General features: G+C 40.1%; 1 protein-coding gene across 1 annotated transcript in view; it reads right to left on the bottom strand.

Moving 5' to 3' along the window:
• The window catches only part of LOC124795019 (RNA exonuclease 4-like), a 65554-nt gene that overhangs the window by 34926 nt on the left and 13659 nt on the right, over positions 1-16969 (bottom strand). The window contains exon 3 of the mRNA XM_047258784.1: positions 6546-6898. Coding sequence (XP_047114740.1) covers positions 6546-6898 — 353 coding nt within the window. The remainder of the gene's footprint in view (positions 1-6545; positions 6899-16969) is intronic.

The raw sequence follows: 16969 nt of genomic DNA, 5'->3' as shown, positions 1-16969 counted from the left end.
GACCTGATGTTATGGGGAAATTGCGAGGAGGTGGTGCAAGAGCAGTTAGATGTATGGGAGGAAACGGCAGCACAATATGGAATGCATTTCTCTGCAAAGAAAAGTGAAATAATTGTCACAACAAGGAAGAAGAATAGGCCAAATGTGGATATAACTTGTGGAGGGGAAAAACTACAAGTGGTAGAGAACTTCAAGTACCTGGGAAGCATGATTGAAAGTAAGGGGGGAAACGCAATGGAAATAAATGAAAGGTGCAGAAAAGCAGGGCAGTTCTACAAATGCATTAGGGGGCTTATTTGGAGCAAGGAGGTGCCACAGAAATCCAAGGGAATTATATACCGAACCTACTTTGTCCCCATATTGGCATACGGAAGTGAGACATGGGTAATGCACAAAAGCAACAAAAGTAGAATACAGGCTAGTAAAATGAAGTTCCAGAGGACCAGGTTGAGTGTAACAAGACGAGACAGATTGCGAAATGTGTATGTGAGGGAAAGACTAAAGGAGGAACCAGTACAGGACAGGATAGAAAAATCAAGACTGCAGTGGTATGGACACATGAAGAGAATGGATGAGGGAAGAATTCCAAAGAGGATGTTTGATCTGCAACTGGAGGGGGAAGAGGCCCAGAGGAAGACCAAGAGATAGATGGGTGAAGGGAGTGAAGGAATGTGTGACGAGAAGAGGAGAGAACTGGACGAAGGTGGAAGAGGGGGAATGGTGGAAAGACAGAACACGATGGAGAGGCTTGTGTTCCCGACAGACCCAGCCAGTGGCTGGAAACTGTCCAAGATGATGATGATGATCATGATGATGACTTCAAACTTCTGGAACACATATCAACAAAGCAGTGGAAATATGTGTGTGCAAAGCCCTTATGAAATGTGATGGTGCCCAGGCAGACACTGCACAGAAACCTGTCAAAAAATATCTTTGTGCTCTCGTAGTTGACATTGCTCTGTGATTTTACTGTGTGAACACAATTTATCCGATACTGATGAGGTAAGTGTTCAATAAGGAGAGCACTCACAGCACACCAATGACAGCAACATAGTTGCTTGTAGAAATGTTGGGATGCTGACAATAAGCCACTCACCCGTGAATTATTTAGTCATGAAATATGCCAGAAGAAGTTGAAAAATCACACTGTTTGTAACATTCATTTACCCCCAGGCAAAACACTTACATAACTTGAGACGACCACCTTAATCCACTGCACCATTTGTTATGCTTTTGCAGTCTGGTGTGCCACTGGTATTCTCAGCACTAACCCACAGCAATACATACTGTTTGGCCAACGCAAGTCATGCAACACTGGCAGAGGATCTGACAGATGCCGGATTTCCATAGTCCAACTATGTCCTTGACAATGTCAAGCAGAGTCTCTTTTATAGCTGGTAGACACAAGACAGTCTTCACTTGATGTTTCCAAAGAATTCGTCCAATCTCGTAGGATATGTTGTTGTGGTCTTCAGTCCTGAGACTGGTTTGATGCAGCTCTCCATGCTACTCTATCCTGTGCAAGCTTTTTCATCTCCCAGTACCTACTGCAACCTACATCCTTCTGAATCTGCTTAGTGTATTCATCTCTTGGTCTCCCTCTACGATTTTTACCCTCCACGCTGCCCTCCAATACTAAATTGGTGATCCCTTGATGCCTCAGAACATGTCCTACCAACCGATCCCTTCTTCTGGTCAAGTTGTGCCACAAACTTCTCTTCTCCCCAATCCTATTCAATACTTCCTCATTAGTTACGTGATCTACCCATCTAATCTTCAGCATTCTTCTGTAGCACCACATTTCAAAAGCTTCTATTCTCTTCTTGTCCAAACTATTTATCGTCCATGTTTCACTTCCATACATGGCTACACTCCATACGAATACTTTCAGAAATGACTTCCTGACACTTAAATCAATACTGGATGTTAACAAATTTCTCTTCTTCAGAAACGCTTTCCTTGCCATTGCCAGCCTACATTTTATATCCTCTCTACTTCGACCATCATCAGTTATTTTGCTCCCCAAATAGCAAAACTCCTTTACTACTTTAAGTGCCTCATTTCCTAATCTAATTCCCTCAGCATCACCCGACTTAATTAGACTACATTCCATTATCCTTGTTTTGCTTTTGTTGATGTTCATCTTATATCCTCCTTTCAAGACACTGTCCATTCCATTCAACTGCTCTTCCAAGTCCTTTGCTGTCTCTGACAGAATTACAATGTCATCGGCGAACCTCAAAGTTTTTATTTCTTCTCCATGAATTTTAATACCTACTCCGAATTTTTCTTTTGTTTCCTTTACTGCTTGCTCAATATACAGATTGAACAACATCGGGGAGAGGCTACAACCCTGTCTTACTCCCTTCCCAACCACTGCTTCCCTTTCATGTCCCTCGACTCTTATAACTGCCATCTGGTTTCTGTACAAATTGTAAATAGCCTTTCGCTCCCTGTATTTTACCCCTGCCACCTTTAGAATTTGAAAGAGAGTATTCCAGTCAACATTGTCAAAAGCTTTCTCTAAGTCTACAAATGCTAGAAACGTAGGTTTGCCTTTCCTTAATCTTTCTTCTAAGATAAGTCGTAAGGTCAGTATTGCCTCACGTGTTCCAGTGTTTCTACGGAATCCAAACTGATCTTCCCCGAGGTTGGCTTCTACTAGTTTTTCCATTCGTCTGTAAAGAATTCATGTTGGTAATTTGCAGCTGTGACTTATTAAGCTGATAGTTCGGTAATTTTCACATCTGTCAACACCTGCTTTCTTTGGGATTGGAATTATTATATTCTTCTTGAAGTCTGAGGGTATTTCGCCTGTTTCATACATCTTGCTCACCAGATGGTAGAGTTTTGTCAGGACTGGCTCTCCCAAGGCCGTCAGTAGTTCCAATGGAATATTGTCTACTCCGGGGGCCTTGTTTCGACTCAGGTCTTTCAGTGCTCTGTCAAACTCTTCACGCAGTATCGTATCTCCCATTTCATCTTCATCTACATCCTCTTCCATTTCCATAATATTGTCCTCAAGTACATCGCCCTTGTATAGACCCTCTATATACTCCTTCCACCTTTCTGCTTTCCCTTCTTTGCTTAGAACTGGGTTTCCATCTGAGCTCTTGATATTCATACAAGTGTTTCTCCTTTCTCCAAAGGTCTCTTTAATTTTCCTGTAGGCGGTATCTATCTTACCCCTAGTGAGATAGGCCTCTACATCCTTACATTTGTCCTCTAGCCATCCCTGCTTAGCCATTTTGCACTTCCTGTCGATCTCATTTTTGAGACGTTTGTATTCCTTTTTGCCTGTTTCACTTACTGCATTTTTATATTTTCTCCTTGCATCAATTAAATTCAATATTTCTTCTGTTACCCAAGGATTTCTACTAGCCCTCGTCTTTTTACCTACTTGATCCTCTGCTGCCTTCACTACTTCATCCCTCAAAGCTACCCATTCTTCTTCTACTGTATTTATTTCCCCCATTCCTGTCAATTGCTCCCTTATGCTCTCCCTGAAACTCTGTACAACCTCTGGTTCTTTTAGTTTATCCAGGTCCCATCTCCTTAAATTCCCACCTTTTTGCAGTTTCTTCAGTTTTAATCTACAGGTCATAACCAATAGATTGTGGTCAGAGTCCACATCTGCCCCTGGAAATGTCTTACAATTTAAAACCTGGTTCCTAAATCTCTGTCTTACCATTATATAATCTATCTGATACCTTTTAGTATCTCCAGGGTTCTTCCATGTATACAACCTTCTTTCATGATTCTTAAACCAAGTGTTAGCTATGATTATGTTGTGCTCTGTGCAAAATTCTACCAGGTGGCTTCCTCTTTCATTTCTGTCCCCCAATCCATATTCACCTACTATGTTTCCTTCTCTCCCTTTTCCTACACTCGAATTCCAGTCACCCATGACTATTAAATTTTCGTCTCCCTTCACAATCTGAATAATTTCTTTTATTTCATCATACATTTCTTCAATTTCTTCGTCATCTGCAGAGCTAGTTGGCATATAAACTTGTACTACTGTAGTAGGTGTGGGCTTCGTATCTATCTTGGCCACAATAATGCGTGCACTATGCTGTTTGTAGTAGCTTACCCGCATTCCTATTTTCCTATTCATTATTAAACCTACTCCTGCATTACCCCTATTTTATTTTGTGTTTATAACCCTGTAGTCACCTGACCAGAAGTCTTGTTCCTCCTGCCACCGAACTTCACTAATTCCCACTATATCTAACTTCAACCTATCCATTTCCCTTTTTAAATTTTCTAACCTACCTGCTCGATTAAGGGATCTGACATTCCACGCTCCTATCTGTAGAACGCCAGTTTTTTTTTCTCCTGATAACGACATCCTCTTGAGTAGTCCCCGCCCGGAGATCCGAATGGGGGACTATTTTACCTCCGGAATATTTTACCCAAGAGGACGCCATCATCATGTAATCATACAGTAAAGCTGCATGCCCTCGGGAAAAATTACGGCTGTAGTTTCCCCTTGCTTTCAGCCGTTCGCAGTACCAGCACAGCAAGGCCGTTTTGGTTATTGTTACAAGGCCAGATCAGTCAATGCACCACAAAATAGAGTAAATGTGTTGACCATATCCTCCCAAGGTTCCTCTTCTTTTTCCACCAGCTTCACAGTCAGTGTAGAATGTAAACACTCCTAATTTGCCCCTTTGTGTAACCACTTCTCCAGAACTCTGCCCTCAGGTGTTCATCAAGATCTTGGTTAATATTCTCATTGTCAGTGAATGTGCGAGCTCTATGTACCAATGTTTTGATCATGTCATTCTTCTGTGCTTGGTGGTGGCAGTGGTCCACATTTAAGTGTGTGTGTGTGTGTGTGTGTGTGTGTGTGTGTGTGTGTGTGTGTGTCATAATATACCCTTCCTTTTACCAGGACATCCAGAAAGGGGAGCATTCCATCCACTTCAACTTCCATGTAAAACTTGTTCTGTAGTATTGAATTGATGTATGAGGCAATCATTCGGCTTACCTCTCTTCCATGTGGCCATATGATGAAAGTGTCGTCAACATACCAGAAGAAACAGGTATGTTTCCACTGGGCTACTCCAGGGCTTCTTTGTCAAAATGTTACACAGACATGCTGGCGACAAGTGGTGAAAGTGAACTCCCCATAGCTACTCCTTCCATCCGCTCGTGATAGCCAAAAAGGAAGTATATCGACGTCAAGGCACTATGAATCAAAGATTCTTATAAAGACATCCTGATGAAAAGAGGGATCACATTGAAGCTCACAAGGATATCAGAATCACTAAGCCTAAAGTTGTTACAGAGCCAACAAAATCCTCAGAACTTGGAATATGATGTGGACATTTTCTGACACAAAGGCTCTTTCAGCTATTTAGCAAATGAACACATTGGGGCACCAATGATGTTCAAAATGGGTCTTAAAAGCACCCCATCTTTGAGGACCTTGGAGGTCAATAGTCTTGATGGCAGCTGAAACACAGACACTGCTTGGTAATGTCAAGGACGACCTCAGACTACGGAAATCTGGAGTCTATCAAGTCCCCTGTCAGTGTTGCATGACTTACACAAGTCACACACCAAAGGCACAACAGACTGAAGCAGCATACCAAGTCGGCTGTTGCAGAGTATTGCCTATCGTGATTACACGGAATGGATTATGATGCTACCAAGGTTCTGACAACGACATCTAGGTTCTGAGACTGTGTTATTAAAAATCTGTCGAGATTCCAATGAGGGAACCACTGAGCAATTGTGGCTATATCCTCAGTAAACCCGGGGAACCCACACTGGGTCTGATTTATAAGAGGAAGGACATATCCCACAACAAACTGACTTCGGTGGCAGGCAGAGGCAGAGTGGAGATGATACCAGCATGCATCCCTGGGGGCGGACCCTGTGTGGTGTAACAGAAATTAGTGGCAGTTACACCATGATTCTTACTGCCACAGTGTGTGCAGTTGAGAAGATAATACAACGGTACAACAGATATTAAGTTATTGGATTCTGAATTTGTTTTCTCATTTAAATATTTTTTTATAAGTACTGCACATAAATATTCATTTCAGTTTAGTTAATTAGAAACAGTATCACAATGCGCTTATGGTTGCATCTTTGTCCCTACCACCAGAGATGATAAGCCAACCACTCCCACACAGTAATTGACAGCCAGTGCAAAGGAGAAGATCCTACAGACGACTGTTGCTATTCTCTGTCCTCAACTGAATTACTTATTAAAAATATTGTAATTCAAAAATAATTTAATATTGTTGAGTTAATTAACTAACATGTAATGAGATTGTGAATCAGTATGCTAGTTGACATCTTACTGACCAGATCTGTTGTGTATTTGTTACTATGTAGTATAGTCAGCAAGAAGTGAAGATTATTTTGTTCAACTTCTCATTCCAGAATCATACAGTGATTATTTACTTTGCAAGAGCCTCCTGAAATATGGAATAAAAACTAAAATGAAATGTTTTCCAAAACTACGGACATGGGAAATTCACACAGCGAGGATGAAATAAGAATATTAAGAAGGATGTCTACTTTTTTACCTGTTAGAATTATGTGGGGCAGTGACTGATGTAAACTGTTCCGCAGCATTCTTGACATCTGCACTATTATTCCATTTTCCATTTGTAGTACTTTCTGAATGATGTTTTTTCATTTTCCCATGAATGGGTGCCTTCTTACTTGCTTTTTCTTTCTGGCTCAATTGTCCATTAATTTGACCACATCTCATATCATCTTTTTCATTTTTCAATGGCATTACAATTTGCTGAGAGTTTGTGGACTTATCACTAATTTTTGTGTGTGTCTTTATTTCTGCTTTATGTGCATGGTCAAATGGCTTCTTCCTCTTGAACTTCGGAACCTGGCCAGTGGAGCTCTCATTCTTTCCAACTACCTGGAAAGATGAAACACAAATGATACTGCACTATTCTTAATAGTGATACAAAAATGAATGACATTAGCACCAAATCCACAATTTTGGGGTCCCTAGGCTAATTGGTGACCGTTCTAATGATATTTATCCCCTTATAACAGGGATAATAGTGTAAAGGACATAACACAATAATAATAATAAACAATGGATTTTAGTATTAAATCCATATTTTTTGAGGTTATATAAATTCATGGTGATAGTTATGATCAATTTCTAACCTGCTAGAGGTAGGGGTGGATGGAGGTGTAAATTTAATGAAAAACAACCATGGTGCTGAATGTACAATTTTTGCAGCTGCTATTTTCAATTGGATTTTTAGTCCCAGTTTTGTTACACATATCTAAAAATGTTAATTATAATCAAGTTCAACTGTATTAAAACTGTAGTGATTTTGTAAAAGATTTACTTTATAACTTGTGTACTGACCTTGTATTTTAAAAAATGTTTAAATAAAATAATTATGAAAAGGATAATTGCTACTCTCCATATAGTGGAGATGCTGAGCCTCAGAGAGGCACAACAAAAAGATTGTCAGCAAGTAAGCCAATTCAAATGAAGCCTTACTTGCTGACAGTCTTTTTGTTGCGCCTATCTGTGACTCAGCATCTCCGCTATATGGTGAGTAGCAACTGTCCTTTCCCTAATATTGTCATTATTCCATCCTGGATAAAATAATTTTGATTTTGTACTGTAGCCACCTTTGACTCTTTTTCTTGTTAACAGAAGAGTGATAACAAGGCAACAGCAAATATGAGTTTTGACCACACAGAAGACAAGATACATTATATCCCTCTTTATTTCATATTACATAAAAAAAAGGTCTAGCTTATGATGCCGAAACTTTAGGATAAATGTGTGGGTAGTGGAGGCATAGGCTGATTGGACACAAACCCGTACAGAGGAATATAATGATTAGAACTCTCTAGCACCTTTTAAAGTAACAAATATACAAGAAATGATTTTTCCATGCCTTTAGAGAGAGATAAGTAACCATGCAACACTAAGTAATCAGCCAATATAATACATGGTGTCCACATGAAACCTCCCTGATTTCCAAATGCAATTAAAAAACTGTTAGACGCAGATGCTTGTGATTTGTGGCATCGTGTAAATCAACTCAAAAAGTTTTGTGTGGGTTGTTTTAAACACTAGCTTTCACTTTTTGTTTTGTTTCAGGAGCTAAATAATTACCAGTAATGACCACACCTCAATAGAGGGCCCAATGTGGTGATATGGTACTGGAAACAAAATCAAAAATTGCTGTTCAAAGAAACTTCCAACATGATTTTCAAAGGAACCAATCAGATGTTAGGATGGTTAAGGCTTTGTATGACAAGTCTCTCATTCACTAGTTTACAAGCCGCAGCACAAATCATTTTTCTTCCACACTTACAAAGATCAAACTGCAAGAAGTGAAACAACTCACAGCTTCACGATGTTTTTGCTATTGAGATGATGGACTGGATCGAGCAAAACTCTAAGTATCTAGGATGTGATGTTTTCTCTGATGAAGCAACATGCCACACATGTGAGAAGATTAAGTTGGCACACCATTCACACCTGAAGTTTGAGAAACCTCCACAGTTTTTGGGGATATGTCACAGACTGATAAAAGATCAAGGCGTGGCGTGCGCCAGTGAAACAGCACAGTTGGACCATTTTTCATAATCAAAGAACATGTAACATGAACCGTGTATCTGATGATGCTTTAGCTGTTTAATGTCCCTTAGTTTCTTCCCCTTCAATCAAATGGGATATTTGTAAGACTGTGATATTAAGACACTTGCATGTTACGTGAACCAGTTTTCAGCAGTTATGACATCATCAGGTTCATGTAACAAATAATAAATATTATAGAATATTACACCATTGTTGTGTGTGTTTCTTTTACAGTAGTCAGATACCTTTTGGACTTCTGCAATTTATGTTAGGGGAGAGTCAATGGGATGCCAGTATGATGAGTGGAACTGTGGGCCAATGTGTCCCGCAAAATGTATTTGCTTGAAATTATAAGCACAGTCTCTATGCAAATAAGAAGAAAAGCTAAATTCCGTATCAAGCATTTTGTCACCAGAAGTGTTATGTGGAACAAAAAGATTTTGATTGAAATGTTGTTTTCTAAAAGTTTATGACTCCAAATATTCAAAGTAAGGAGTGACTTGATACATGATGATTCAGATCTTGCTCCTCCACATCGATACCTCACATTTTGTAGTGAACAAGTCTGCAAGAGAGATACAGTATGAGCACTAGCACTTTACCAACAACATGTTGATTAAATCCTGTTCCACTGAGTACATCGTGTGTGTGTGTGTGTGTGTGTGTGTGTGACATCAAAGTCACCATTTCCTTTTCTCTTATACGTTGGTGAATACATTTGAGGGATAACGCATCAACATCTGTATTTTCTTATTTAACAATATCGCTATTAACTTACAGTGTATTTAAGCCAATATGATGATTTGCTCAAACTACTCATACCGTGTTTACCGCCAGATGGAGCTGGCCAAAGTGGCCGTGCGGTTCTAGGCACTGCAGTCTGGAACTGCGAGACCGCTACGGTCGCAGGTTCCAATCCTGCCTAGGGCATGGATGTGTGTGATGTCCTTAGGTTAGTTAGGTTTAACTAGTTCTAAGTTCTAGGGGACTAATGACCTCAGAAGTTGACTCCCATAGTGCTCAGAGCCATTTTGAACCACCAGATGGAGTTGCTACCCAGTACGGATCTTGCAACATATCACAGAAAATAAGAATACAATGTCTAAGAATAAAACTAATACCAATGTCACACCTGGTAACTTGTGGCTTAGAGGGGACATCCAATACTGTCTGTAACAGTAAAGAATTGTAATTTTGAAGAAGAATACTTTTCTCTACACATTCCCTTTTCCTGACTTGCAATTGATACTAATAGGTACTGTGTACCTTGTAAACTACATAAATTGAGCTCACAGTCTTTAATTATATACTTTCTGTTGTAAAGGACATTAATCATATTCCATTTAAGAAATTCTCATGAATACAATTGCGCTGATCACAGTGTGGATGAGTGTCATGTAACTGTGAGTATATAATATTTGTTCTGTCAGATGTACAATAAAAATGCAACTATTATCACTCTAATAATTAGAATCAATAATGTTATTTAAATATGACAACAACTAATCCCTTATTCTGTTAAACAATTTCTGTCAAACGATTAACAGTGTGATCAGCTGAGTTTTTACGGAAGGTTCATGTGATAAGCAAGACTGTAATTTCAAAGCAACAGTGCTAATCTGAAGAGTGAGAGAGCTCTTTTTGATTTCTTTTTACTAAAACACTGGCCATGGTTAACTGAAACCAGATTTTCACCATAAGAAATTTCTTAGGAACAATTTTGTTAATAATTATTGAACTTCAATTATTCTGAAACTTTCATATGGCAGCTGGCACACTGTCTAATGATGAGTACATGTAGCAGATGTCTCACTGCACCACAAAGTTCCACAACCAAGTTGTACAGTTTCTCTGCAAATGAAAAGATGAAAGTGAAGTACTTAGCCGAAGTTACGGTTTATTAAAAACAATACTGTGGTATTTTATACCTCCACAATATTATGTTGCCAGCCAACACATTTGTAAGTTGTACAAGGTTAGCAAATATAGTTCTGGTTTTACGCAGTCCATTTGTAGTGTCCCTCTATAATTACTTTGTGCATAGTTCTTGTGTCAGAGAGATAAGTTACAAATTTTAGCTTGCCATGCACTCTATCAGAATTAATGCCTCACTGTTTTTTTTTTTCAGTCTCATCCTTTGTAATTTATTATTATTATTATTATTATTATTATTATTATTATTATTATTATTATTATTATTTGTTCTGTATCTACTCTACTGCTTTCAGCATGTAAATATACCACAGATTAGCAGAAGAATAATTATTTTTATTTAAACTTTATATAGTGAAAACTCCAAAGACCACAAGCACTACCTTTGATTCTTCAATAATTAGTTATCTTCAAGGTACTATATACTTTCAACATATGAACTGTTGTGGGAACACTTTCCTCATCCAGTTAACCATTTAATTTGATTGGTTACTTTACCCTTCCATAATAAAAAAAATTTGAATGTCCATGAATCGGGACTATGTTCCCGGTGAAACTAAAACCTCCCACAGACTGAATTTTATGACTGGTACTGTCCGACCATATAAATCTCTAAAGAGTGACTCACTATTTAGATGTAGCAATCTCAATTCAGATCATACTCACTTTCAAAACTGCAACACATTCTCATTCCGTATCAATAATTCCCATATATTACCATTTTTATAGTCCAGAGAGGGCGTAAGAACAAAAACATCACCCTCATTAACAATCAAAATAGTACGTGTTTTTAGCCTCCTGGTAACAATAGGTTTGGCTTTTGTAGATACCTATCACAGCTCTTCCCTGTGGCCAGCTCCTTGGCTTTAATTGATAACAGCCAGCATGGATTTTCCGCCCAGCTGTGCCTCTCTCACATCTGTATTGGCTCCAGTTCCCTTTCCTCTTTCTTGTCTAGCACACAAAACACATACATACTTAAAATTTTATTGCTAAGAAAATATAAATTAGTCCTTTCCTTTTGGTCGGTATTGGATATCACGTGATAACATTATACTTGCGACTACCATGACCAATGACCACAGGAACACTCCACTTTGCCACATCACAAAAAAGATAACAAATTTTATTTTAAAAAATAGCACTCCCAGAGAAGCCAGAGTAGTCTGTGCTGTTTTAAAAAGTTTTTTGACTAAATTTGACACACTTTTCATTACTACAGGGAAGTCGTGTGGATGGGCTGTCAATTTTCTAGCAGCACAGTGCACCACCACACTGGAGGTTACATGTTCATGACTTCCTGAAACATTTGCACAGTAATCAACAGAACATGATGGACCAACCAAGTGGCCACTAATCTCCAGACATGCGCCCTCTGGATTTCTTCCTGAAAAGTTATGTGAAAGACACTATGTGCCAGGGCTATACATGACTTATCGATCTCAGGAGAAGAATCATGAAGGCAACAGCCTCCTTTAGCCCAGATGTGCTTGTACGCAAATGGGTTGAGAGAGGGCTGTCCATAGATTTTATGGTTTATGAAAGGAGCCCATGTAGAAATTTACTCAACTTTTTTGTACAGGAGTTGCTTTAAATGATGCTTCAGACTGCAAGTATCCAAGTCTCTCTCTCTCCCTCTCTCTTCTTTAACTCTGTCTTTCTTTTTCAATTGCATTTGGAAATAAGGGCGGTTTCATTTGGACACCCAAACATTTAATGACTTGCTGGCAAGTATTAGTGGCAATCTCATCTCTTTCACAAATGATGTAGTTAGGAACGAGGAAATGCTTTCAAAAAAATTGCTGAAATATTCAGCCAGTTGCCAAACTGGCAACTGGTATTAAATGCAGAAAAATTATTAAGCATTTCCCAAAATATAAAGATACACTAAATTTCAATTATAGGATTAGTAAATACATGTTAATGTCACATGGAAAATTTGCCCATGATAATTCATGGGCAAATCATAGCTCTACTGGCAGAACACTGATAAACTTCAGTCTAACTACAAGAGAGATTGTTTCATGAAAGATCTGTACAGATTATACAAGAGCTCTGACACAGTGTGAATGATCCCGATAAACTGGAACTAACAGGTGGAACTGAGCACATACAAAGAAGTGAAGCAAAAAGTTGCAGATTTGCCTAACTTGAAGGCGAGAGTTACACAAATTCTGTACGGGCAAAGAGAAGAAGTAAATTGAGTGACATCTCAACATAAGGTGAAATAAAATAGTAACTATAGCTTTAGTCTTATTTCAATAAGCATCTCTTAATGGAGCATGAATGAGAAATGCGCCTTAAACAACTGGAGCTCAGTTGGCTTCTCATAGCATCAGGCAATTCTGCATTTGGTCATGCAGTTTGATGCTTTTGCCAACAGGAATCACTGTTTGGAGCATAAATAACTGGTTCATTGGTTGTGGAGATTAAAGGAGTAAACAACAAGATCATTAGTTCCTTGTCCATGAGATAATCTACCAGGAGTTTGTGACAATGGCTAGAAATCTAATACGTTTGTGATAGTATACAGACTGGTAAAACTGAGATATTGAATGCAATATTGAGGCTAAAGCTGAGAAATAATTGCCTGGGATATAACAGTATGCGGCCTGCACCATTTTGCATGCCAGAGAGCAGACATAGGACCCGCAGGCCTCATATGCAGTGAAAAGGATCTCTCTTATGTCTGACAATCCCCCTCCTCCCAAATCCCCCACTCAGCCGTCATATTCTTAAGGATGTAAATGGAACAAACTCTCTCAGAAGAGAGGGTGGGTGTGGGAGGAGGCAGGATCAAGGGCCACCACACTCCAGCTACCTTTACGCCAACCTGCAGCCAGTTTAAAACACTTGATCTGACAACAAAAAGCACTTCCTAAGGGGAAATGACGAACCGGTTTAAATGTTTGTATGTTGACCACCAACACTGGAGGCACAGAAACTGGAAGATCATGATTGGCATGGAAAGCCAAGAGGGGGGGCCATTCCACCAGGGTATGAGCTACTTTTGGTAAGGAGCCACAGCACAATGTGAGGATAGTTCATTACAAAAGATAAAACTATGGGTTAATCTGGTATGACCAACATGGAGGTGACACAGGGCAGTGGATTCCTTCCAGGAGGAACAGAAGTAGAAAGACATGCAGCCATATATTTCTTAATAGCACCAACTCTATTACAATTCGCAGTAGCCCATCTGACACAGTACCATCTCCGAAAGAGTAGAGGCCTCACCTGCACCCACAAATCCACTCCCTGCATTGTAAAATTGTAGTTGGGTCAGAAACAGCTTCTCTATCCACCCGGTCAATCAGTTCATTCCCCAGGATACCTACCGGTACATGGAATGGGACCCACAGGAAGAAAACTGAACATATAGTATGAGTCAGGTCAGCGAAAAGATCTTGAGTAGCAGTTATAACATGTTGACTAAAGTAATAAAGTAACATCAAACAGTAGCTTAGAGACTGTTCTAATTCATGGTGTTTATACTACACAAGGAGAAGTGCATGTAAACACACAGGGAGCACTTTCTAAGACGGTAGGCAGAGATCCCAGCAGAGTGTCTTGAGAAGCATTCCAGATGGGGTAACCCATCATGAGAACAAGCATCAGGAGGTCAACACCCCCTCCCCCCGTATGAAAAAAGAATTCAGTAAGTCACGTGATTACGAAATTCTCATATGGTGATTGTGCAAGTGAGCAATAGTTGGTACCATTGGAAATGAAGAGATAGGCTCCCCACATCACGAGAGGGGACTAGTCCACAAGGCCCCCCGGGGTCGTTCTACTCCACAATGATGTAATGGATCCAACAATTCCAAAGCCAAAGGTGCAGCTAAGCCATAAAGCAGGCAACCACAGTCCAGTCAGAATGAGATGGTAAATACACAGATGATTATAGTGATCCACTTCCCAAGAGATGTGGGTGAGGAATGTTATGCTTCTGCATGCAACTACTGTCAAGATGGTGAATATGAGGCAGCTATATCAGCTTTATATCAAAGAGGAATTCCAAAAAATGGAACTGTGCAACAATTTTCACATGCTGCATATCCAAGTAGAGTTCTGGGTTGGGACGAATCTTGGTACAAGGACTGAAACACATGATCTGTGTTATCATGGAAGAAACTGGAAGCCAACCGAAAGGGTTCAGAGCGAGGTCCTTTGTGTGGCTTCTTGGAGCTGGTGCCAACCCATGGGTACAGACTGAGAGCAATACCAAATGCAACATTCATCGACATATATTGCTCGGGTAGCCGCTGGTCCAAAAGAGTCTGAAGGAGTTCCCAGCCTGTTAAATGTTTATTACATAATTAATGTTTACTATAGATAAAGGATGGAGGGATGTCTTCAACTTATATTTTTTGCATTCGAAGGTAGCCAGGTACAAAGGAGGAGCCAAGACTGTTTCAAAGCGGGTTTTAAGGTATTCAGCAAAAAATGACACATTGGTCAAGATATCTCCATGGAGAAGGAGATCTAGAACAGCTGTATATCCCTGGCAGCCCAGTAAACTGTGGAGCTTGGCCCCCCTCCTCAAGGAGGTGACAAGCACTCTTAGTGTTCCTTCTTAAGGAAAGCCAGTGTGAAATTTGGTCCATCAAGCAGTGACAAGAAAGTGATAGGATCACTGGGAAGTGATCATTACCACAGAGATTGTCATGTAGACACCGCTGAACCACAAAACTCAGGCTAGAAATTGTAACATTGATAACCAAAAAGGTGTAAGGGGTGACACTAAAGTGGCTAGGGGTATCTCCAATGAGAAGACACAGCTTTAGATCAGAAAAGAAGTTAATCAGCAGGCACTACCTGATGATGTGTTACTCCCTCACAGAGGGTGGTGATTAAAGTGGCCATCTCAAGTGCCCTGCTCTGGGGTAAGTACACATTAAAAATGGCAACTGCTGGGGTTGTTTGTACTTACCCTGCTATTGCTTCCAATGTGGTACAAAGGAGAATCCATTCACTGATGACATCTGATCCCTCCAAATACTCTCTTATAGCCAGTATGGATCTGATAGAAGGCATGCTACCTTCAAAGGGTAGGAGAATGGTTGTCAATGAATCAGGAGGCCATTAGTTGATGAAGTTCTGGCAGGTGACAATATCCATTGCAGTTCCATTGAAATACCTTCTCATTAACTAGTTTAGAGGACCACGACACTTGCAAGGGCTTATCCACCCAGGGGCTAGGAACTGAAGAGGAGTGGGCAGCCCTGAGACCCACTGTCTGAGGCTCCTTCAGTCACTGGCTGGTGTCAGGTCGCTGTTCTGCAGATTGACAAGGAGACAGTTCCCTTAACGAAGGCCTATTAGCGGTATACATTGGAGGAGGATGCCACTTTTCCGACCAAGTGTGGGGAGCTGAGATCATCAATCATGGTGCTGCAGGACTCACAAGAAGGGAGGACCTACCTCCTCGATGGGATAATTTACTCGTGCGACTATCAGGTATTGACACCAAATGAATAGACAAAATAACTACTTCAGGTACTGCCAATGACCTAACCACAGTAGTGGCAATATTCAATACTAAGGGGATGGGAGATGAGTGATTGTACTTTGTCTGCATTTCAAAATATGAGAGGCAATCTGATACCTTAAGTTCGTGGATTTTACATTATTTAGTTAAGGTAGCACACTTTGGGTACTAAGGAGGGTGATCATCTCCACAGCTGCGTTGATTGTTTACGTAATGAGTTTTCATTAAGGGGCTGACCACAGCCTTCACAAACTGAGTTGTTCGAACAACAGGACAATATATGTCTGAAGTGTTGGCATTTAACCAACAGCATCAGAGAGGGAAATATGAATTCATATCAGAATGGCAGACCAAGATTTAAGTTTTCCAGGAAATAAATCCCTCTCAAAGAGAGGATGAATGCTCTAATGTCGACCTTGTTGTCTGGCCTCCACATACACAACATACAAAATGGATCCCTTGCTTTTTGAAGTTTTTGCGTGATTCCTATTCAGTGTGCAGTGTTAAGTCCCAATGAAAAATTAAACACTGTACCATGTTTAGGTTCTTATGGGGTGTCTTGGTGAGAGTTATGTCACTAAGTTTCTAGCAAAAGAGTAACTCCTAGGACTGAGTAGAAACTGCTGAATTACGACAAAACCACTTCGTTGCTTACTTAGAGGAGAGGTTGCTACAAATACATTTTCTGGGTGCAATTTAGAAACTGGCGGTGGGGGGAATAAGTTTCTGCAGTTCATTTCATCATGCTTTCCTCCTACAGAGTGGCGAAGAAGGCAAAGTTCTTGGGCTCATAACGAACTGCACTGAAACAATTTAATCTGCCTGGAGCGACTGCTGGAGCCTTCCAGCCATCAGCTGTAATATTAATTCTTTTCACTGTAGTAGTTAACCCTCGTGATGCCACCTACTGTAGCTGTCTCTTCTTGCAGGTGGCACCCAGCCAGAGCAAT

Source organism: Schistocerca piceifrons, chromosome 4 (assembly GCF_021461385.2).
Source record: "Schistocerca piceifrons isolate TAMUIC-IGC-003096 chromosome 4, iqSchPice1.1, whole genome shotgun sequence".
Taxonomy (NCBI): Eukaryota; Metazoa; Arthropoda; class Insecta; order Orthoptera; family Acrididae; genus Schistocerca; species Schistocerca piceifrons.
This window is presented reverse-complemented; position numbering and strand designations above follow the sequence as displayed.